This window comes from Triticum urartu, chromosome 4A, assembly GCF_056163025.1.
Source record: "Triticum urartu cultivar PI428250 chromosome 4A, HENAU_Tu73, whole genome shotgun sequence".
In the NCBI taxonomy this organism is placed as follows: domain Eukaryota; kingdom Viridiplantae; phylum Streptophyta; class Magnoliopsida; order Poales; family Poaceae; genus Triticum; species Triticum urartu.
The window spans coordinates 6,481,984-6,506,048 of record NC_141876.1 but is presented as its reverse complement, the minus strand read 5'-3'; the positions used below and the strand labels follow the sequence as shown (position 1 = coordinate 6,506,048).

The following is a 24,065-nucleotide window of genomic DNA, read 5'->3' as shown; positions in this document are numbered from 1 at the left end:
CAAAAGAACATTTTTGGTCTCCATATTAGGATCCGCATAAACATATAACCAAACCAACGATTTGAACCTTCCTACTTTCCGTGATGCGATCTTCGAAACAAAGACTGACATTGGACAAAGTTTAGCCTAATTTGATTTTTTTCCCAGAGAGTGATTTTCTCTTGAGGAAAGTGACAAAATTTGAATGTCGGTGTTTTTAGACACATTTTAGACATTTTTTAGGGATAGACACATTTGAATGTCGGTGGTGCTCTCGAACCTCCCTCATGGGCTGTTTCCTAACGAGCCCAGCCCAGCCCCAGCCCAGCCTTTAGAGACACCAATCATGCCCAGCCAGTAAACAAACTCCCTTCCTCACGAGCCCTCCCTCCCTCCTAGCTCGTCGACCCCTAGGGCCACCGGCGGCGGCGGCCAGGCCACCCAACCCAACCCAACCCAGAGATAGCTCCGCCCGCATCGCCCACCCCGAACTCTTAGTTGCGTAGCAAGGGAGCAAACGGCAGGCTTGGAGGCGCCGAGGATCCGGTGGGGGCGATGCATTTTGTGTGCAGTAAATCGGCGATTCAGCCATCTACTTATGAAAGTACATATGTGCTGATGTTTCATGTTTGATTTTTAATTTCTAGCCCCGCCCCCGAGTCGCTATCTGCGTGCTGCATCCTACGGACTATCACCATACTGTTCGGGATTTGAAGGATTATACTCACAAGGTAAAGCATTCTCTGTTCATTCATATGGATTGTAGACCTCAAGGAATTTACCTCACCATCCATTTTCTGTCGGCTGATTTAATTGAACCTAAACCAAACTGCATTGATGCATTCCAATGAAAATCCCATTTATTTTTTTGCCAAATCTGTAAGTGGTGTTCACCTGTACGTGCTACCTTCTATATTCATTGTGCGAGCCAATTAACCAAATCTATTCCGCTACCACATAGTAGAAAAAAAAGTGAGATCGATTGATTCCACAGTATTGCTAGAAATGATATCAACAGCATCAGTATGATCTTAATTTATTTTTAAACACTGTTGAACTAGATTTCTTGCATACTCAGTGCTGAATCTACTCTCTTCTTTCAGGGATGCTTTCCAGGGAGATATCAGGCAAACCTGCAGGTGGTGCAACATGTGCGACCAATCAATCAAGGTATTTATATAGCATAGTATCATACTTGATGGTCATCCTTCAACAATTTAACTCAAATAGGCAATAGGCGCCAACTGTATGTTATTGGAATAATAATGATCTTTGATCTAGGTACATATATAGAAAGCCCTCATTTTATATACGTCCATGCCTAATTCTTGCAAAGTATGAAAAATATGTACATCGATCTGTTCTTTGATTTTTTTTACTTGGAATTTCGTGTGCTGGTACATTTAATTTCTGCAGACAAATTTAAAACCCCAGGGGTTGATTTTAGCCACATTGTATGTAATATTTGATAAAGTTAATAACGTAAAAAGCATACGCCTTGAGCTCTAGATGTGTAGTACAGACATCTACTATCTGAATACATGGTTGAACATAAATCGATCACTGCAGAATGATGAACTAAGGGGTTTATCAGTGATAAAGATAGCCACCTATATTGTGGAATTTAATCTGGGCTATGTAAAATAGCTCCAATTCTCTGTGCGGTGGCCTATTAAGTCATATGGTCTTACAATGGCAAAAAATTACATGCTTTACTACCTTTCTTGCAGGCCCCTGTGTTGCTGGTACCGGATTCATGAATAGTCCACAGGTTGATTACACCAGTAATCTACTAGCTTCTAACAGTGGGGTAACTGTACTTTCTGACCATTACTAGTTATTCCTGCCTGGGGTTCAATTTCATGTGTAACCTGCATGTTTGCTACATATATATGTAACTACACACACCTCTAAACTGTACTCCCTCCGTAGAGAAATATAAGGATCACTAAAGTAGTGATCTAAGTGCTCTTATATTTCTACGAAGAGGGAGTACATATTATCTCTTGTAAAGGTAGAAGCAGTTTTAGTAAGTAAATTTTGGTGACACATATTTGTCATGAATTTTCTTAATGGTAATGGGGGGTAAGAGAGGTCGGAATGCACTTACCAATCATGCTAAGAACCAAGGCTTTTACTCTTTACTAGTCATGTGTACATGGGTCCAGAAATGGTAATTAGGACGGGAAGAGAGTATTAGCAGCAGTAGCATTAGTACATGCCATCTTAGATAGTACTATGATTTTAATTTATTTTGAAACAACACTGAACTAGATTGCTTACTCAATGTTGAGCTCACCCTTTTCGATTCAGAGAGACATTCTGGGAGCAAATCAAGTGGACCAGATGGCAGTGCACCATGAGGGACAATATTTAGGTGGGTATCCATAAGAGGGTGTTATTTTTTCTCTGAATGCCCTTTTTGACCAGTCATAAGATAGCTATATTGTTTATCTCTGCCTCCTATATATATTGTGGAATTTAATCTGGGCTATATGTAATAGCTCCAGTTCTCTGCGATGTGGCATATTCAATTGCATGGTCTTTCTTATACTGGCAAAAAGTTTACATGCTTACCTTGTTTGCAGACAGCCATGCTGGATTTATGAATGGTCTACATGTTGATTACACCATTAATAACACTGAGGTAACTGGTCCATTCATACCAATACAAGTTACTCCTGCCTATAGTTCAGTTTCATGTGTAACATGTTTGTTTGCCTAGATACGTATGTACCTATGTACACCTCTAAGTAACATAGTTCAGCTTCATGCCTTACTTTATTACCTTGTCTGGCAAGAGGGTGGTATCAAGGGCTCTGCAAATGCTTAATTGGGAAATCATGTTCAGAAGTAAGGCATGAAGTCCTTCGATGTTCTGGGTGTACTTTGGTAAAGAATATGCAATTCAAACGAGAATGGAGTATTAGGTTATTAACACGCAGGACTAGCCTACGCATTATGAGATATCATGCATTCTGTTTATACCATGTTATAAGATTACTGAAAATATTGTGAGGTGATATATCTCAACGCCATGCACAATCAATACTCCTTCACAAGTCTTACTTGATGACAAAACCAGCAATACATGCCATTTTCCTGTAGAGGCGACTGATACTGTGTAGTATGTAATTGTATACCATGTTTGACCCATCAATGTTTTTACTGTATGATAGTGACCATATGTATTAAAAAATTATGGAGTAATCGTGGCCATTGTCATTTATTCGCAGAGTTCTGGATACAATCCTCCTGCCGGAATACAGATGGATATACCGTCCAACACGTATCCTATGAGTGACGACATGTCTTATATGCCATCGGAAATTAACATGGTATGCACACTTCATCTGTAATTTCCCTTGCAATCATAGTGGAGGTGATATCTGCTTTTTAAATAATTCTCAACTTGGTGCTGTCCTTCAATACATAGCTAGACATCAATATACATATAAGCTTACTCCACTCTTAACTATCATTAACTTGCTAGACATAATGTTCCAAACTTGATTCATTGATCGAGGCTGAAAGTGCTACTACTAGTTTGTAATATCAATTCTCAACTTGGTGCAGTCCTTCACTATCTAGCTAAGCATCAATAATTCAATTTACATACAAGCGGTTTCAGACCTATTATTTCTTCAGTCTTAAGTCCTAACTATATATAGTTAACTTGCTAGACATAATTGCCCGATCTTAATTCACTGATAGAGTCTTAAAGTGTTTGTTATGGCGCTGCTAGAAGGAGGGCGTGAGAGGGCCGGCCGGGGGCCTTTTGCCCACGGCCGGGCAAGATGGAAGGGATTTCTTCCTTAATTCTTGCTTGATTAGATTGATACATCTCCTCTCTTTATATAGAGAGGTTTACTTGACTCCCAAGCAAGGCTTACTTGACCCCTAAGCAAGCGACTCTTATCTCTAATTAACCCTAAGACTAACGGGCTATACCACCAGCCCAGGCCATTAGGCCCATTACATACTCTAACACTAAACCCCACCTGGACATGCAGCTTGTCCTTGGGCTGCAGCCTAACCAACTTATAAGCACGACTCGACGCAACACAAACCTAACACCTAAAAACAAGCCTTTTACATCTCGGCTTGTTTTATTACTCTCAACCTGAAATGGACTGGGACGATTTATTTTGGACCCCTTAACAAAAAGTGGACACCATCCGCACGTCGGACGTGCACGTGTACATCCACCTGGATTCCATGGACACCATTTGGACAAAAGGAGTGCATTTGTATGGCCACCTGGAAGTGGTCGCAAAAGCGACCAGCAGAGGCGCCCTCGCGGCGGCAGGCGGAATACAGTGGTGCTACGTGGTGCGCTCCTGTCAGTGACACCCTGCCTTCTCCCCGCCGGACGGCTGTTGGTCTGCACCGCACAGAGAAGAGTGGAGGGCATGCGATGGAGAATGACGAGGAGGGGTGAAAATAATATGCCCAAGATCCCCGACGCAGCGGACGAGATCGAGGTCCTTTGTGCAGCGAAGCGCAACTGGGAGGAGCGGCAGCTGCAGACCACACATCTCCCGCACACGCCGACGCGCTAGGAGGCCGCGCGCAGCAGCTTGCAGCCTCACCGCCGCCGGCATGTGGCTGTTAGTGATCCTAGCCGGAAGCGGTGACGGCGACGGCAGGAACTTGATCTACTGGATGGGGACGCCCTGGGGAAGCGGTGATGGCGATGGCGGGAACTTGATCTGGTGGATCGGGACTCCCGCCGGCGCGGTCGATGTAGGGCCGGAGCTGACCGGCGGTGGCTGCTGCGCCGCGCCGGGCAGCGGCTTCTGCGGGGGAGCGCAGGGCACGACAGAGGCCGCCAGGAGCGGGGGCGGCCACTGCAGTCAGGGCGGGGCGGTGGTGGCAGTGGATGGCAGCTGCAGCGGCTGCAGCCACGGCAGCCACATCGGTGCGGTGGCGGCGACGGGCGGCGCAGCCGGGTGCGGCCCGTAGGACCCGGCCAAGAACAGGGGGATCTCCTGGACCGCCTGGGTTAGGTCCCGCAGCGTCCCGGACACCTCCGGGGTGAGGACGGCGGGGGTGGGCGCGACGGAGGATCCCAGCGCGGGCAGGAGCGGGGCGACAGTCGTGGTGGTCGCCGAAGGCGACGAGGTGACCGGCAGCGGAAGAGACGGGTTGGGCGGTGGTGAAGACATGATCAAACCAAAGCTAGCTGATACCAAATTGTTATGGCGCTGCTAGAAGGAGGGCGCGAGAGGGCCGTCTGGGGGCCTTTTGCCCACGGCCGGGCAAGATGAAAGGGATTTCCTTCTTAATTCTTGCTTGATGAGGTTGATAGATCTCCTCTTTTTATATAGAGAGATTTACTTGACTCTCAAGTTAGGCTTACTTGACCTTAAGCAAGCGATCCTTATCTCTAATTAACCCTAAGACTAACAGGCTATACCGCCAGCCCATGCCATTAGGCCCATTACGAACACTGTTAGATATCTGTATGAATTAATTAAATTATGTGGACCATTTCTAGTATCTTGATATTGTTACTATCCTAGCAAAATAAGATTTTTTTTGTAGGATCATGGCCAAAATTGTCCGATGATTACCGTGTTTCAGTTGCCATGTATACTGAATTGAACTGACCTTTTGTTGCAGTTTGGTGGACAATATTCTCATGCAAATGCCATGCCAATCCAGAGAGACTACTGCGATACTTCGTTTTGGAATAGTAACATGCATGCTCCAATCCAGGATGCCATGGTACACTCCCTTACTGCTGTGAACATCGCTTTTTAGACCGACATGTAAGTTAGACCGGGTTCAAATAAGACATAGATGATCCTTCCGTGTTCTGATCTCATTGGGTATCGTGTCTATACCATTATAAGATTACAGTAAGTATTGATAAGTCGTGGTACCATTATAAGATTACTATAAGTACTGATAAGGGATACATCTCGACTCCATTCGTAATTAATTGCAATACTACAAAATTGGATCTGGCAGCCGATATAGTGTGACTTCTCACATGTTATTTTTGTTAAGCAGAACAGTTAGTAGTTAGTTAGCGTACATTATCTGGCAAGTTATTTTTTTTGCTTGTTGATAATCTGCTTACAGCTACATTTCGCAACATAACAACTTGAATTTGAACAGACTAGTTACAGTCAGCCATCCATTCATTCCGCTGCATCTCTGGAAGAACCTTTTCATCAGCTCCTATTATCAGAATACAACTCAATGCCCGAGGTACTACAATCAATATGCATTCTCAGTCTTGCTGCATCACCGCATATTTGTTTCTCTGTCAGCAACATAGACAACATTCAAGTATACAGTCTTGCGAAACAAGAACGAAAGTTTGTAGGACTGTTTTAATTGCCACATATATTGGAATTGAACTGAGTATGCATTTCCTCTTGTTTGCAGCCTGGTGGACAAAATTCTCATGCTGATGGGATGTCAACCCAGAACTACCACTACTACAATCCTTATTGAGAGTTTCGAGATTGTGATGTGCTATATGAGTATGTGGATTATCATGTTTTTCTTGAATAATCGTGTCCTAGGAACACGTGCTGCTTGCTTGTGGAACAACCTCTAAATTCATGTACTCCCTCCATTCATTCCAAAATGTAGTGTATATTTTGTTTCCTAAAAAGTCAAACATTTCTATGTTTGACCAAATTTAATGGAAAATATACCAACATCCATAGTATAAAATTAGTATCATCAGATTCATCAGGAAATGTACTTCTATATTTTATTTATTTAGTATTTTAGATGTTCATATTTTATCCTATAAACTTGGTCAAACATAGATATCTTTGACTTTTGAAAAACTTAATATGCACTACATTGTGCAATGGAGGGACTACACAATGATGTTATTCTACATGGTTGCTCGTAGATAGACATATGTGCGAGCAAGCAATTACAAAACACATGTGGATGAACAATATAAACCTTTGTACGATTGCCGGTCCTGTTTCGTTGTGTTATTTGAGTGATGATATATAATGTAGAAATGCAAGGCCTTATTAGGGCATCTCCAATGCAGAACGCTTATATACACGCTTAGAGAAATAAAAAAATCAAGGCGCTGTTTGTTTCAACACTAAGGCTTAGTTTGGCAGTATAGTTTTGGAAAAACCAAAGTATTCTAAAACCACAGTATTCTGATGGGTGGGCAACAAATACTCTGGTTTCTAAAAAACATAGTTTTTCTCAGTTTTTGACAAGTCCACGGCAGTGTTTGGCTGCTGTTGTTTTGCTGCAGCTTTTTAACTGATAACTTTACTACATGGCCAAATCAATCAGCAGTGCTAACTCAGCTACACATAGCAACACGACCGGATTAATCAGCGTGTGCTAACGGATGCTGGCTGCATGCAGCCCTGCCATGCACGATGTCAGCCTCCTATGTATCATGTATGAGTGTGTGCTTCAATGACCAACAATTTACTCCACATGCTAGCTTGGTTCGAGACGTGCAGCACTACCAGAAGCCCAGAATCCAGAAAGTAACCAGCAACCAGCGAATTGTTTAAAATATACGCAACAGATAGAGGAGTCGGGGGCATCCATCAGATTTTCTAATCTGGACATCAATGGGCGAAGTGCTCTCCCCAACGACTTCTCTTGGCTTGGTTTTAAAAAAAGTGATCATGACCTCTTTTTAAAATACTGTAGAAAAACTACAGTATTAGAGATACCACAGTATCTTAGACCACTGTAATTTTTTAAGCCAAACACCTCAAAGTATTTAATACTGAAGTTTTTTTAGAAACCACAATATTCCCAAAAAAACTTTAAAAATACATCACTCCCAAACGCACCCTAAGGGCATGTCCAACGCGGCGCTTAAACACAGGTGCCAGGGTCTAAATCCCGGCCAATTAGCGGTTGCTTTCTTTAATCCTGGTGTCAGGTGAAGCGTCGACGCAAAAGTGTGCATCCAGTGCCAGACACTTTTCCTTCCTGCTGTAAGCGCCCAGGCTGTTTGATTAGCCCATGTCGTTAGCATCTGCCGTTGTAAGTCCAGGCGCTTAGATGACTTTTTAATTTTTAATCTTTAATTTTTCCTTCATTAGCGTCTATACAAGCGGCTCCCATTGGAGATGCCCTAAGTGCCAGGCGCTTAGGAAAACCAGCTGCCGCACAAGAGCATACCCTGCACGGCAAGGAAAGCACAAGCGCTCGCTTCTACTTTTTGCGCCGATGCCTCGTATGATGTCAGGAATAAACGTTCGAACCGTCCATCGACCAAGGAATAAATCCTGGCGCCCCTGCATTAGCGCCTGCGTTGGACATGCCCTAGGCCTGAAGAGTTGGTCAGTCATTTTTCTTTTGTGTAATCTGAGTAGTCCAATTCCAATGTTGTCTTGGTCGAGATAGAGAAAAAATTGAGTGCCAACTCTTTAATTGTTACTTGTAAGTGAACGCCAACTTTTGTGCATTCACTCCTCACAAACAAGGAAAAAAGAACTATTGTATTCAAACTAGATTTTTTTTAGGCAAGCACTGAGCAACTAGATGATATCAGGGAACTAGCTATCTTTGTTAGTATGAAGAGGGAAGCATGCAGAACGGCGGGGAAGCGAGGTCGCGACCACTGTCCTCCTCCTCTTGCGCTTCGGAGTCTCCGACTCGGTTGGAGGCTCCACAATCTGCAACGGCACCTCGTGCACCGTGGGTTCCTGATCTAGTGGATGCTCTATCCTGGATCTGAACGCCCACCACCTCCTCCTAGTCCACGGGCTGGAGGAATCTCGGCCTGCTCCATCGCCCAGAGGAGGATTTCGATCTTCTTCTTCGGTTGTGTGGGCGGGGGGAAAAGATTTGCTTTCTCCCTCTTCGTCATTTCTCTGAGAGTGGACATTGCCGTCCAGTTCAGCTGCCTTATATTGTCAAACCAAGAACGGATCTCTGTCAACCTAGCCATCTTGACCTGGTCGCCGCTGGCGATCTCCACGAACTCGGCATTGTCGCCGCCGGCGATCTCCACGAAGTCGGCGTTCTCGCCGCCGCCGATCTGCTTGATCTGATGCTCCATCGAGGTTCTTGCGTGGATGGAAGAGGGGGTGGATGTGGAAGATGAGAAGAGCAAAGTTGCGGCCGCGAGAAGGAGGAGAAGGCTAGCAGATGGCCGCGGTTGTAATGGTGATGGAAGAGGGGAAGGACCACGGCGGTGGCTTTGCATTGGACGAGAGGGGCGTGCACATTTTTCCTAGGACTTAAATGCCCCTTGATTAAAAGGTGCCCCCACCTTGTCATATTTTTCCTAGGACTAAAATGCCCCTAGATTAAAAGGTGTCCCCACCTTGTCATTAGTACTTTCGAGTACTTTCATCCGCGTACTTTCGAGTACTACGTATGTATGCGCCGTTAGATCGAGACGAACGAACGGCTCCAAAAAATGCCAACTACTGTAAAAGTTATAATATCTTTATATCTCGTTGTATTATTATACTGATTAATGGTATTTTGGATAATTTTGTCATGTTCGCCGAACTACGCAATTAATATATATGTAATAGTTTTGAACTTTTGATAGACAAGTCTTAGATTATGTGCTTTTTTTGACAGTGCGGTCTTGTGTGATGCTTGCTTGATGATCGAGCTCTGTCCATGTTTTTGAAGATGTTGTGTCAGTCTTGTAATAATGATAGAAAGAGGAGGAAGAGGCGACTGGCACCTTGGTTTGCTGCCCACCAGTCTCACTCCGACTCCGAATCTGATTCCAATCTCATCTCGAATCGGTCTCCACCTCCGACTCTATCGCCAACACACACACTTAAATCCGTCCACACACCCAACAAGAGCCACGCGATGTGGGATTGATCCACGCACACCCAGGACCAACACCTGGATCTGGCGACTATGGATCTCGCTGCTGCTGCTTATGGCCACCATGCAGGAGTAGACGAACGGCCGATCATCCGCAGACACATAAGCCTTGAGAACTGCCCGTCCCTGACCCCGCCTACTCACGGCTACCCCGACGAGGACAACGGCGGCGAGCGGCCACCCTTCGTCCTTCTCGAGCTGTACGCCTACTTCGCTGACCGCGACAACGCCACCACGGCCAGCTGCGAGATCACGGACCCCGAGCTCAAGGGCAGCAGCATCAAGCTCACCTTCTGCGTCGTCCGCCCGCCACAGGTCTCCTACCTGTGCGTCCATGCCGTCGGCCTGGGTAACCCCATGTTCGCCGACCCGCCTGAAATCGTCGCCGCGGAGGCAGAGGGGAGCCTCGCCTTCATACGCGTCCTCATCGGTGACACTCCGCTCGACGCCGTGCTTGACAACAGCAAGCGAGAGGAGTTCTTTGTGTATGACGCCCGTCCTCTTGCCTGTGTTTTGAATTTCGGTTTGAGATTTTTTTTTTGCCCTAGGCCGAGATGGCCGAATTTCGGCCATTTTCAAAAATTTCGGTTGAAATTTGACTACAATTTGATTCAAATTTGACCAATATTTGCCAAATTTGATCGATTTCCGCTTAAGATACTTTCCGCCCCAGGTTGAGATGGCCGAAATTCGTTTTTTTCGGCCGAAAATCAAAACACAGCCCCTCGCTCGTGCACCTCCCGCACCCCGGCCACCACCAGTGCTTTGTCGACGGCACAGCCGCCATCGTACGCCAGTGCCGCGGCCGCCATGATGGAGCCGGTGGCCACGACTACGCCTACATCATTACCGCGCAGTCTCGTTGGTTCGGGTTCGACAACCCTTCCCATCTCTGGCTCTACCACTCCGACACCGGCGCTTGGATCAAGCAGCCGGTGGCAGTCGAGGAGCCACTCCCCGACAACTACACGCATGGCTGGAAGGCCGCGGTGTGGAGCATCGGCATTGGTACTAGTACTATCTTGTCTCCGGAGGACTGGCGCATCGATTACGAGCTCGACTCCTCTGAGTTGCGACCAGACATTGATGGTACCGTAGCTCCTCACATTGGCCTGCCCAAACTGAGCCTGCAAGATGACGGCATTGTGTACTTCCTCACCAAGGTTGACTACCGCCACACAGGTCTCCCGGCATGGGTGCTCGCTGTTGACATGAGGAACAAGACCGTCCGGAAAGTCGCCGAGTTTAGCCCGACCAGGAGTGTCGGTTTCTCCTTCGACTACGATGCTAGTAGGATCTCCAAATATCTTAGAGTTGCTCCATGTGTTAATTGAACACACCGTGGAGATAGTCATAGATCATGAACAACGTACGAAATTAACATGCATGACATGGAAGCACACGTAAAGCAGCATTTATATTAGGGCGGATAAATAGCGGTTTATTGTCGAAACTACATTCATGCGATCTGACTTGTAGATCCGTGTAAAATTTTCTTTTAATTTTTTCTTCCATATTTTATATGTTCTTTTTTTTCTTTTTTTTTTCCTTATTTGAAAAGGGGAATGACCCCGGCCCTGGAGAAAAAAAAATTATGTTCTTTCATTTGACCGAGACTTCGTTAAGTCTCAGTCGACTGAAATCTAGTCACACCCTTTTATGAAATTATGACCCAGCATAATCTGCCCATCAGGATTCAGTTCCTAGACTTGGCACGGGTGATCACATTTCCCCCCGGATTTATTCTAGCTTTCCCCACACTATTCTTTCAATGGTATAGCATGGCTGTCAACTAGGAGGTGTCTATGACGACTTTCTTTATCTCAAGATCCGCTGGCTTAGTCTCTCGAAGGTGCTCATAGGACAGGGTGAGTGTGTGTGTGTTTGTGAGCATATGTGTATGTATTGTGTTTCTCATAACAAAATTATGAAGTTTATATATTTGTGCCAATTTCTTTATTTGGTGCAGAGCTCTAAAGTGCATCACTAAACGAATATCTTCTCAAAGGTTTATGTTGTACGACTAGATATAAGGTTTATATTGTCAAAGATTTACATATATGTGTTTATGATGAACTTTTTATATACAAATGGTGCTTTTAATTGAAGTATAATTTAGCATCAAGGGATACAAACACAGTGATCACACAACCAGTCTCTACATGATTAGAATGCAAATAACCAACATCAACACATACACAAGAAATATTACATTTGCCAAAACCAGTCATACAAGACTGAAACTATACCTAGGCAGAGGAAAAAAGAAAAAAAATGAATCATTCAAAACAACAGATGATGAAATACAACAACCATCGGCATCAACCATCTGTGTACAACACAAGAAATGATACAATAAGGTGGACAATGCACTTATATTCCGACATTTATATGATTCATTCACTAGAGAATTATCGAAATGTTGAAGAATCATCTTAGTAAATCCAAACATCAGTTAACCCAAATTATAGACCCAACCGACCAAAAATTATGCATCGACATGTCAACTTCAAAATTCATCTAAAAAACTACTCGGATGCACAATTATCTAGAAATCATCACAATATTTATATCCATCGGATACATTAAATAGCTTATTCACGAGTCACGACCGTAAGTACTTTTGAAATAAGGTCGTGACAACGGACAACAATACAGCTCTCACAACATCCCAAATCAAAGCAACAATAATGCGGCTGCGAAGCCAACCAGGAGCGAGAAGCATGCCGGCACCAGCGAGGCGGCACCGTTCTTGGGCGCCGGAGGGGAATCGGCAGCGGGGGCGGGAGCGGGCGGCGCGAGGTCGTGCTCGAGCGCATGCACGGTGGCCTCGTCGACGTGGAGCGACTTCTCGAGGACGGCGTCCGGGATGCCGGACTCGAAGAGCGTCACGGGCAGGGAGACGGTGCCGGGGCTGGCGCTGCCGAAGGCCGAGAAGGCGCGCGCCATGTGGTCGCCGCCGTTGAACTGGAAGTGCACCATGCCCTTGGGGAACACAAACATGTCGCCCGTCTGCAGCGTCTGCGCGTACAGCTCGTTTTTGGTCTCGTCGACGAGGCCCACCATCAGCGGGCCCTGCACCACGTAGAGCAGCTCCGACGCCCTGGGATGGACGTGCGGCGGGTTGACGGTGCCGGGGCCGAAGACGAGCGCGGCGTAGGAGACGGACTGGCCCAGCAGCGCGGGGAACTCGGCCGCGGTGGCCTTCGACACGGTGAACTTGGCCGGGTTGGCGGAGTTGTCGGCGATGAGGCCGGTGTAGGTGAAGAAGGCACCGTCGAGCACGGACGCGTTGGTGCCCGAGGGCACGACGAAGTCCGTGAGGATGTCTGGGTCGCTGGCGTGGGCGACGAAGGCCACACCGAGGAGGACGAGCAGAGTAATACGAGATGATGGCGCCATTTTCGCCGAGTTGTAAGGTTCTGTGATCGGTGGAGGCCGCCGGCTGGAGGCTATTTGTAGGAGTCGCCGGGGCATTGGAAGAGCCGTCAAGATGACACTGCCAGCTGGAGCAAATTTAGCTCGCCATCACAATTGTTGTTTCCAATGTTTGACAGGTAACTAGCAAATTTGTAAGCATCGATGAAGCTCTTGTGACAGTTGATAATACTAAATCCAGTGCTACATTACATATTTGCAGGGTTTTGGTGGACAAGTCATACAGCTGTAATTTAGCAAGTCGAGAGTGAGACACAAAGTAGTACCGAAGTTTTGATCAGAATGCTAATAATTTCCCTAATTTGCATGCAGGTATGTCCATATGCATTGTAGGAGACACCAAAGAGTTGCATGACATTGGCCAGTTAATTCTTCCTCAGATGTGTGCCAATTAGCCCTAGCGTGCGTGGGTGCATGCGTGTTGCAGCTTGGTGTTCATCATGTCTATCGATCGATTTTCTGTAGAAGTAACACAAGCAGATCTGCAAGATCTTCACCGCATCTCACAACCACACCCTCCAACCATCACTCTCTTAGCAACGTTGTAGCTACACATTCAACTTCAATGGTATCCATGAACTACTACTCCTTGGTGTTGGTGGTAGTTGCATTGGTCTGGGCACTGGCTGCCGTGGCCGGCGACCCAGACATCCTTGGTGACTTCATCGTGCCGGCGCCGATGGTTGGCATGCCGCCGACGAACATCACTAGTGACTTCTTCACCTACACCGACTTCCTTGCCGCAAAGGAGTACATGCCGTGGCCTCCACAGTATTTCATTGTGATCAAGGCCAATATGGAGGTGTTCCCTGCGCTCAACGGGCAGAGCGTGTCCTATGCCATGCTTGTGTTTCCCTCCAGATACGTCAACCCACCACACACCCATCAGCGCGCCGCTGAGTTGCTGTTTGTCCAAAGCGGTGCGCTCTCCGTCGGATTTGTTGACACTGCCGGTAAGCTCTACACACAGGTCCTCGTGGCAGGTGACATATTTGTGTTCCCCAAGGGCCTCGTGCACTACCAGTACAACCAGGGCCCCAACCCTGCCACCGCGTTCTCGGCCTTTGGCAGTGCCGCCCCGGGCACCGTGAATGTGCCTGCCTCCGTGTTCGGCACCGGCATTGACGACGCCGTGCTTGCCAAGTCATTCAAGACTGACTTTTGGACGGTGCAGAAGCTCAAGGCAGCGCTCACTCCACCACCCAAGAAGTGATTCATTGGTGCTTTTGTCGCTCTTGTTCTTCGTCACTGTATCGCCCCTGCCGCGAACTAATAAGGCACCATGCTAGCGAATGACAGTGGCATAATCCCGGTTGTATTGTTAGTTTGAGTTGTGATTGTTGTGACTTGTAATAATATGCTTCTTGTGGTTTGTGAGTTGATATTGTGATCGTGTCAAATTTATTTAATCATCGTTTGAAGAATGTGCCATCAAATACACTTGTGTATGTTATGCAACTCTGTTCTTTTTCCTTGCATTGTTACATGTAAACTCTGCCATTTTACTTTCAGTGTGAGTGTGTGACGTATTATAGCAATTATACATTTGAGTAGTGTTGTGGTTCCGTTTCGTTATTGTTTCAGCCCCAAAGATGGCCTAACTCCACCGTGTGAGAAGCTGGTGCTGCTTTTGACGCTTCAGCATCTCGTGTTTTGGAGTTTTTGCTGCTCACTAAACTAAAAAATCTCCACGAGGTGCTTTTGGAGTTTGCGGCGGTGTGTGTGTGTGTGTGTGTGTGTGTGTGTGTGTGAGAGAGAGAGAGAGAGAGAGAGAGAGAAAAGGGTGTAGAATATATTTTTCTGCGGTAAATTATTTCAAGGCTCTTCATATAGTGTTTTGCAATTTTTCGGGATCAGATTTTAGGATTCACGCAAAGAAAAAGTGATGCAAAAATTATGATCTCACATTTATGAGTAATAGACCGAGAATATACTTTTCCAAGTCTACTGAACCACACTCACTATCTTAATATTAACAATTCCAGGTGGCCAATGCCAACCGTTTTCGTTTTCTTTTTTGAGTTGACCAACAGCTTCCTAGTTTAGGGTATATGACAGAAAAGTCTTTTTGTTTGTTAGACAACATATAAATAATTACGCATGCAACCAAAGAAAATCCCACTTGCAAAAATGAGCACCAACAAAATAACTAAAATAATGTTCCCCACAAAATAAAAATAAAAATAAATTATGCACGAGTCCGTACAATAGATCGAATGCATCTCATTGTCAATAGTAGGTAGCCTAAATACATTTAATTGATTATAAGGGCATTATTCTTTTGGGTGGCTTAGAAGCGTTCTAATTGAGGTCACTAGAAAATTCACACAATTGTGACATTCGCTACTATGGACCAATAGAGTGCACGACGCGGCGTGTGCGTCCTACTCGCTAGCCAGCCGCCTCCTACCCAAAAAAACTAGGGTTTCTCTGCCTCCCGCCGGCGCTGGCGTCGGTCCGCCCCGTCTACCGTGACCTTAGGGCCATGGGGACGGAGTGGATCCTGGCCCTTGCCAGTGGGAGGGCTCCGTTTTTAGATCCTTTTTCGAGATTTGTTAGGGTTTGTGTCCTACTCAGGAAGGCGAGACGGCGGCTACTCTCTGTAAATGGAATAAAGGTTTCCCCGTCTAGTCCCCGTTCCGGTGATGCGTCTAGCATCCTCAGTGGGTGTGTGGAGGTGTGTCTCCGGTGGATTTGCTCGGATCTGTTCGTCGTTCGTCTTTGTTCGTGTGTCTTCAGGTTGGATCCTTCTTATCTACACTCTTCATCAGCGGCGGTTGCTGTTCTGGTGCGTTGGTTCTACGGGGCCTTAGCACGACGACTTCCCGACTGTCTACTACAACAAGGTTTGCCCGGCTCCGACGAGGGAGGGGCGATGACAGCGGCGCGTCTTCGGCTCGCTTCAGTGCTTGTAGTCGTCGCTAGGTGGTCTACAAGTCTAGATGTCATTTTTATTATTTCTAGTGTTCGTTGTACTATCATGACTAAAAATGAATAAATCGAAAGTTTATCCCAAAAAAAAAGAGTGCACGACGCGACAACAAACTGACCTAATCGGCTGGCGCCATTTTCGCTAGGTTGTAAGGTTGCGTGATCGGTGGAGGTCGTCGGCTGGAGACTATTTGTACGAGTCGCCGGGGCTTTGGAAGAGCCGTCGAGGGGACCCTGCCAGCTGGAGCAAGTTTAGATCGCCATCGTCATTGTTGTTTCCTATGTACGACAGATAATTAGCAATTTGTAAGCATTGGTGAAGCTCGTATGACAGTTGATAGTTACTCTAGACCTGATAATACTAAGGGGGTGTTTGTTTCCACAGATTTTTTTGTGTAGGGACTAGAAAAAGTCTCTCTTAGAGACTTTTTTACTAAATGGGAGGGACTTTTTAGGGACTAAACTAGGCATTTAGGACTAAATAAAGAAGACCCTCAATGAGAGTCTTTTTGGGATTTTTTGGGACTTTTCCAACAATGCCTCTTCATGCACCCATTGACCCGCCACCCCATGATGTTGTTTGATTATTATTTTTCTATATACTAAGGGCAACATGGTCATTTAATAGTCTCTAGGAAGGGACTAGGAACTTTTTAGTCTCTGGAAACAAACAGGGAGAGACTTTTTGAGGACTAGAGACTTTTTAGTTGGGACTAGAAAAAGTCCTAGAACTAGAGAACCAAACACCACCTAAATCCAGTGCTACATTGCATATTTGCAGGGTTTTGGTGGACAAGTCATACAGCTGTATATAATTTACAAAAGAAATGAAAATAATTTACCAAGTCGAGAGTGAGACACAAAGCACCAAAGTTTTGATCAGAATGCTAATATTTTTCCGAATTTGCATGCGGGAGGTGTATCCATAGGCATGGTTGGAGACACCAAGGAATTGCATGACATTGGCCAGTTAATCCTTCCTCGGATGTGTGTCAATTAGCCCTAGCGTGCGTGGGTGCATGCGTGGGTACGTGCGTGGGTGCGTATGTGTACATCAAATGCTCAATCGATCTTCTGTTTTATATATATGTATAAATAGCACAAATAGACCTGCAAGATCTTCACCGCATCTCACAACCACACCCTCCAACCATCAATCTTTTAGAAAACTTGAGTTGCATTCAGTTTCAATTGCCTTCATGAAATACTATTACCTGGTATTGGTGCTGGTGCTGGTTGCACTGGCCTCAGCGCCGCTAGCCACCGTGGCCGGCGACCCAGACATCCTCACCGACTTCGTCATCCCAAACATGTATGGGATAGCGTCGATGAACATCACCGGCGACTTCTTCACCTACACCGGCTTTCGTGTCACGAACGGGACCCTACCATGGCCTCGGCGGAACCTCATTGCGATCAAGGCCAACATGGAAGCGTTTCCGGCGCTCAATGGGCAGAGTGTGTCCTACACCAAGCTCGTGTTCCCCTCCGAATGCGTCAACCCACCGCACACCCATCCGCGCGCCGCCGAGCTGCTATTTGTCCTCAACGGTGCACTCTCCGTCGGGTTTGTCGACACCGCTGGCAAGCTCTACACACAAGACCTCTCGGCCGGCGACATGTTCGTGTTCCCCAAGGGCCTAGTCCACTACCAGTACAACCTGGGGCAAAGTCCTGCCATCGCGCTATCGGCCTTCGGCAGCGCCGCCCCGGGCACTGTGATTGTGCCTGCCTCCGTGTTCGGCACCGGCATTGACAACGTCGTGCTCGCCAAGTCGTTCAAGACTGACTTTTGGACGGTGCAGAAGCTCAAGGCAGCACTCACTCCACCGCCCAAGAAGTGATACATATGTGCTCTTGTCGTTCTTCTTCTTCTCCACTGTATCGCCACCGCCGCGAACTAATAAGACCACCAAGCTAGCGCATGATAGTGGTGTAATCCCGATGGTATTGTGAGGTTGAGTTGTGATTGTTGTGACTTGTAATAATATGCTTCTTGTGTTTTGTGAGTTGATATTGTGATCATGTCAAATTTTATTTAATTTTGGTGTTAAGAATGTGCCATCAAATATGCTTGTGTCGGTTATGCAATTCTGTGTGTTTTTTCCTTGCATTTTTACAAGTAAACTCTATCCATCTTATTTTCAAGGTGATGTACTATTGTTATTATACTCCCTCTGTTTCTTTTTAGTCTGCATATAAGGTTTGGTCAAAGTCAAGCTTTGTAAAGTTTGCCTAACTTTATATTAAAAAAAATTAATATTCATAATATAAAATCAATATTATTAGATGCAACATGAAATGTATTTTCATACCACATAGTTTTAGTATTGTAGATGTTCATATTTTTTGATATAAATATGGTCAAATTTTATGTAGTTTGACTTTGACCAAATTCTATACGCAGAGTAAAAAAAATGGAGGGAGTACATTTGAGTAGTGTTCTGGTTCCATTTAGTTATTATTTCAGCCTAACTCCACCGTGTGACAAACTGGTGCTGCTCTAGACGCTCAACCCTCTCGTGTTTTGAAGTATTTTCTGCTCAAGCAGTTTTAACATGGTTCCTCTTGCCTCCTCTTAACACAAGAGAGGTAAGAGTATATAATAAATCTAAGCCGTTCATTTCATGAAGTAGTGGGTCTGAGTACCTCTTATCTTCTTAACTCCCATGTGAAAAGGGGAGGTAAGAAGGACCATGTTAAAATTTGTCTTTTCGGCTCACTGGACTAACCTGCCGAAGGTGTTTTGGAGTTTGCTGTGTGTGTGTGTGTGCGCGCGCGCGCGCGTGTGTGTGTGTGTGTGTGTGAGAGAGAGAGAGAGAGAGAGGTACAAGTCTCTTAATATAGTCGTTTTCAAGATTATTGGATTCATGTAAATAAAAAGTGATGCTAAGATTATGGTTTTAGGTTTATGAGCAAGACCGAGAAATAACTTTTTCTAAGTATATTGAACCGAAGTCACCTGCTTAATATTGTTTCGCTTTCTCTTTTGAGTTGGTCAACCGTTTCATAGCTTAGGGCACAATGTTTTGTTGTTTGTTAGACAACAAAGAAATAATTACTCATGCCATCAAAGAAAAGCCTGCTCACAAAAATGAGTACCAAGAAAATAACTACAATGTTCCCCACAAATAAAAAAAATGTGAAATGAATTATGCACAAGTCCGTACAATAGATCAAATGTCTCTCACCATCAATAGTAGGCACGCTAAATACATTTTATAGATTATCAGGGCATTCTTTGTTAGGTAATCTTGTCTAATCTGGTTAATTAGTGTTAGCAAAGTTGATTAGTACTCCCATCTATGACAAATATAAGATGTTTTGGATATTTCAATATGGATTACATATGGACAGGAATAGGTGAACAAATACACTAAAATGTGTGTATATACATCCGAATCAAAAAAGTTAAAACATAGCTAGGAGGGAGTAATTAAGTAGAGAAGACGTACTAGTTGGTCTAGTTTGTGTCGTGTCTGGGCTTACAATGCTAGCCCGGTTAGAGCTAGCTTGTGCTTTGCCTGTATGGTACTAGGAGTGGCGTTTGAGTAGGCTAGTATCCGACAACATTCTTTTCATTGCGGCTTACTTGCGTTTTAATTGAGGTCGCCGCAAAGTTCACACATTAATTCGCTACCATGGACCAATAGAGTGTACGACGCGTCAAACGAACAGACCTCAACTTGGCCGGGGGGTTCTATCTCCTTTTCGAAAAGGAAAAGACCTAACTCTTTTTTTTGCGGGTGGAAAAAAATCCTTAACTCATCAGCACGGCGGATAGTTTAGTTAGGTTGTTCCAACGAATGGGCGCCCAGTATCTGGGATGCTTTCGTGACAGAGTTTTCTTTTGTGTGTGTGCATGGACACGCTGTTCTTGTGACAGTTAATTGTTAATACTTAATAATGCAGTATTAAAACAAACATACAGTTGTACGCTATTTGCTCAACAGTTCAGACAGCTAAGTTTGGTGAAGTTTTTTTCTTTTCCGGAAAGACGGATTGGTAAAGTTGAGAGTGAGAGACACAAACACCCAAGTTTTTTTGTTAGAATGATAACAAAATTTTGAAAGTTTCATGTAGGTATATCCATATGCTTGGAGACACCAAAGAGCTGCATAACATAGGCCAGTTAAATCTTCCTTAGATGTGTGTGCTAGCTAGCTGGTTACAGCTTGCAATTCTAGAACGCTCATACATCACCCTTGGTGTCATAGACTCTTCATCACATCAATAGGTTGCCCCTTCTGTGTAAATAACACAGCAAGCAGCCCAACATCTTTCACCACAGCCTCCATCAATAAATCTGTTATCACAGCTAAGTTATTAGCTTGCAGATACATTCAATTTCAATGGCTTCCACAAACTGCTACACCTTGGTGTTTGTGGTGGTTGCATTGGTCTTAGCGGGCGCCGTTGCTGGTGACCCCGACATCGTCACCGACTTTGTCGTCCCAAAAAATATTTACGGGATAGCACCGATAAACATCACCGGCGACTTCTTCACCTACACCGGCTTCTGTGCTGCCATGAACATGACCATGCCGATGCTGATGCCGGGGGCGCAAAACTTCACTGTGACCAAGGCCACCATGATGTAGTTCCCAGCCCTTAACGGGCAAAGTGTGTCCTATGCCTTGCTCAAGTTCCCCTCAGAATCCATCGACCCTCCACACACGCACCCGCGTGCCGCTAAGTTGTTGCTTGTCCTCGACGGTGCGCTCTCTATGGGATTTATGCATGCATCTGGCAAGCTCTACACGCAGGACCCTGGCCGCCGGTGACATGTTTGTGTTCCCCAAGGGTCTGGTGCACTAGCAGTCCAACCCGAGGGAAAGCCCCACCGGCGCACTCTCGGCCTTTGGCACTGCCGCCGCAGGCACCGTGTCTGTTCCCATTACCGTGTTCGGCACATGCATTGACAATGAGGTGCTCGCCAAGTCGTTCAAGACTGACATGCCTACCATGCAAAAGCTCAAGTCGGCACTCACTCTACCACCGAAGAAATGATTCGTCAGTGTATTGCTGCCACCATGAATAATAAGCCCTCGAGCCAGCGAGTGATGGTGAAGTAAAGCTGGTGGTCATGTGAGTTTTAAGTTGTGTAATGATATGCTTGATGTGACTTGTGAGTTGTTTGTCGTGATCATGCCAAATATTATATGATTTGGGTGTTAAGACTATGACATCAAATGTACTTGTGTCTATTATGCAAGTCTCCTTGTTTCATGCTTTGCACATTTACATGTAAACTTTGGGGAGCATATTTGGGGCACGCAAGCGCGGGGGCACCGAGTCCCTCCACGTGTGCAAATTAAATTATGTTTTCATATGCGTGTTACTCGTGATGAGTGTTTTCAAATAAGATTCATTTTGAATACGTTTTGACGAATTTTGAAAATAAATGTTAAGTTTCAACTCTTCAAACTTATTATGAGCGACCCATAAAATCATGATTTTTGTGCGTACAAATGACAAAAAAATGATTTCAAACTTTACCCATGAAACATGGTAAGAGCAAGCGACAAAATTGCAAGTTTCAGATAAAAAGTCATAAGTTTCAATGACTGAAACTTAAAACTTACTATGCCATTGTTCAGATTCAACTACTTTGCGAATTGCGAGACGATCGAGCGGTCGGGAAGGGCTTGATAGGTGTGTACCTCTGTGAATTTCCGTAAACTCCGTCATGTTACTTTCACTGTGATGTACTATATTATTTCTTATTGTACAATCGACCATTGTTGTGCTTCCGTTTCATGGATATTCCGGCGATCACTCCCCCAAGATGACCTAACTCCACTGTGCCATATGCCGGTGCGGCTATTGACACGCCACCATCTCGTGCTTTGGAGTTTATTGCTCGCTGAAATAACCTGCACGGGGTGTTTGGAGTTTTGTGTGTGTGTTGGCCTGCATGTGTGTATTGTATGAGCTTCGAGAGCGGCATTTAAATTGGGCCCGGGAGTGAACAAAAAAAAACTAAATACTAAATAAATTCAAAAACTTCTGATTTTTTATGGAGAAAGATGCCAGAGTGCGTGATATCCTTAAAAAATTTGAGAGCATTTGGATGTCTGAGTGGCTCTCAGCGAAAAAGACAAATTTGGGGCCTATGAAAGTTTCTACTATTTGTGCACGGACCCTATTTTGACTCTTTTTTGCTGAGAACTACTCAGATGTCTAAATGCGTTGAAATTTGCACGCAGCTCACGCACTCAAACATCTTCCGTGCAAAAGAATAAACAGATTTTTAAAAATATTTCTAGTATTTGTTTTAGAATTTACTGTTCACTGTGTGTAGATGAGCCCATGCTTGGAATTGAATATTCGATGTGGTTCTCTCAATTTTGTTTGGTGACTGAATAGGGCAGCTTGTTATGACCAAAATTGATTCGCTTTTTTTGCTATGTCCATGGAGCGACCAGCCTCATTTATTAAATATGTTTGCAGTTAAAAACCAATCCATGACTTTTAGTAAGGACTGAAGCTTTCGGTAGTTTCCATTCTGGTTCTACCTGTTTTGCATCCGCTTTGACAGCTCCACTCCTCAATCTGATTTAGACAAACCCACGCTCTATGGATGTTGATATTTTTTCTTTAAACTTGGTCAAACAGACACGCTTGACTTTTGGAACATTATTTTATTCCTTTTTTTCCTTTTTGTAACATGATTTTCGTTTATATAAGTAATAGTGGGTGCCCTCTACTGCAAGAGTTTAACAACCTTTATAAATACCTATTGAGTTGTGTCTGAAATAAATAAAGAAAGAAAATTGATGGTCCTGATCCTTTGGAATGGTCAAATTTGTGTTTTATATCACTACAGAATATTAAATATTTGTAGGAAAACAGCACTACATAGAGTTTGGGTAAGTTCAATTATCTATTCACGAGATATGTACAAAATGTTTGCAGAATAGTATAAAAAATTCCTTGCGTCCTTGAAAGTTCGTGTAACCTTGTTGTTCGCATGACTTGAAAAAAAAGTAGGTTTGAGATCACCATATTAAAGTGTATTATGAAAGCATGTATAATAATACTCATCAATTTAGATCCGCGTAATTTCGTTTGTAGGTCATGGTATAAAATTACACCTCTAACCTCACCAACGGAAGGTTGTGATTTAAACTTGATCACGTAATAACAGAATAAGCTGGCCCGTGTTGTTGTAACTTTGTTAAGTTATGTTGTTCTGACTTGTGAACGTGATAATATGCTTGTTGTGACTTATGATTGTGCTCATCTCAAATTTTGTTTGACACAAAAACAATGTTTTGTTGCTCGTCGAACAATTGAGAAATAATAGGGTTATGTGCCATCAAAGAAAAGCGCACTCGCATAAGCATAGCGAAAAAGAAAAGAAAAGAAAAGACATAAATTATGAGTCCATACACTCTATTCATGGCGTTGAATGAACTGCTTATATGTTTGCAGTCCATCTAGTTTTCGCATGAACACGACGAATTTAGATGAAACTTGCATCAAAATAGAAAGTTCACGTGAAGTCTTACTATTCAACACTGCCCATTTTGTGTGTGTGTGTGTGTGTGTGTGTGTGTGTGTGTGTGTGTGTGTGTGTGTGTGTGTGTGTGTGTGTGTGTGTGTGGATAATATATCCAGGATTAACTATTTATCAGCTGCATTGAGCAATAAATATTTGTAATGGTATTATGTACCGAAGTGTCAACTTCAACAATCATCTAAATTGTCCATGCACACACTTTGTATACTGTAAACCAAGTGAAACAAATTCAAATACCTTTCACATATATAAAATTTCCCCCTTAGTAACCATCACAATTATTTTGGTTCTTCGGCTAGTCGAAATAGCTTATTCGCCGAAGTACTTTTAAACTACGCTCCTCGCAACAAGATAAGCCATGGCTCTCAGTCAC

At 44.5% G+C, this 24,065-nt stretch overlaps 4 protein-coding genes and 1 pseudogene across 5 annotated transcripts; 4 read left to right on the top strand and 1 right to left on the bottom strand.

Annotated features, from left to right (window-relative positions):
- The first annotated feature begins 325 nt into the window (after nucleotides 1-325).
- LOC125553339 (uncharacterized) lies at nucleotides 326-6,925 on the top strand. 2 transcript variants are annotated; one of them, XM_048717140.2, is made up of 10 exons: nucleotides 326-525; nucleotides 627-710; nucleotides 1,083-1,149; nucleotides 1,710-1,789; nucleotides 2,293-2,356; nucleotides 2,568-2,626; nucleotides 3,216-3,317; nucleotides 5,605-5,709; nucleotides 6,106-6,198; nucleotides 6,379-6,925. In XM_048717140.2, exons 4-10 carry the CDS (start codon nucleotides 1,736-1,738, stop codon nucleotides 6,445-6,447), a joined length of 546 nt encoding a protein of 181 aa, XP_048573097.1. In that variant the 5' UTR covers nucleotides 326-525; nucleotides 627-710; nucleotides 1,083-1,149; nucleotides 1,710-1,735; the 3' UTR covers nucleotides 6,448-6,925. The 2 variants fall into 2 exon arrangements, with proteins under 2 accessions (XP_048573097.1, XP_087375568.1); XM_087519442.1 differs by lacking the exons at nucleotides 326-525; nucleotides 627-710; nucleotides 1,083-1,149 and having other exon boundaries at nucleotides 1,661-1,789.
- A 5,549-nt stretch (nucleotides 6,926-12,474) lies between these two features.
- LOC125554472 (germin-like protein 9-1) lies at nucleotides 12,475-13,200 on the bottom strand. Its single transcript, XM_048718022.2, has one exon. The coding sequence runs from the start codon at nucleotides 13,198-13,200 to the stop codon at nucleotides 12,475-12,477; it is 726 nt and encodes a 241-aa protein (XP_048573979.2).
- A 601-nt stretch (nucleotides 13,201-13,801) lies between these two features.
- On the top strand, nucleotides 13,802-14,449 carry LOC125553340 (putative germin-like protein 9-2). The gene has a single exon (XM_048717141.2). The coding sequence runs from the start codon at nucleotides 13,802-13,804 to the stop codon at nucleotides 14,447-14,449; it is 648 nt and encodes a 215-aa protein (XP_048573098.1).
- Nucleotides 14,450-17,363: 2,914 nt separating this feature from the next.
- Nucleotides 17,364-18,011, top strand: LOC125554473 (germin-like protein 9-3). Its single transcript, XM_048718023.2, has one exon. The coding sequence runs from the start codon at nucleotides 17,367-17,369 to the stop codon at nucleotides 18,009-18,011; it is 645 nt and encodes a 214-aa protein (XP_048573980.2). The 5' UTR covers nucleotides 17,364-17,366.
- Nucleotides 18,012-20,519: 2,508 nt separating this feature from the next.
- On the top strand, nucleotides 20,520-21,177 carry LOC125553341 (germin-like protein 9-3; annotated as a pseudogene).
- Nucleotides 21,178-24,065: the final 2,888 nt, after the last annotated feature.

Bases quoted from the DNA above. Each gene is read 5' to 3' on its own strand.
- LOC125554473 (XM_048718023.2), top strand. From the start codon at position 17,367: ATGAAATACTATTACCTGGTATTGGTGCTGGTGCTGGTTGCACTGGCC.
- LOC125554472 (XM_048718022.2), bottom strand. From the start codon at position 13,200: ATGGCGCCATCATCTCGTATTACTCTGCTCGTCCTCCTCGGTGTGGCC.
- LOC125553339 (XM_087519442.1), top strand. From the start codon at position 1,661: ATGGTCTTACAATGGCAAAAAATTACATGCTTTACTACCTTTCTTGCA. The intron at 2,627-3,215 runs GTAACTGGTCCA...ATTTATTCGCAG, and splicing joins ACACCATTAATAACACTGAG to AGTTCTGGATACAATCCTCC. The intron at 6,199-6,378 runs GTACTACAATCA...TCTTGTTTGCAG, and splicing joins AATACAACTCAATGCCCGAG to CCTGGTGGACAAAATTCTCA.
- LOC125553340 (XM_048717141.2), top strand. From the start codon at position 13,802: ATGGTATCCATGAACTACTACTCCTTGGTGTTGGTGGTAGTTGCATTG.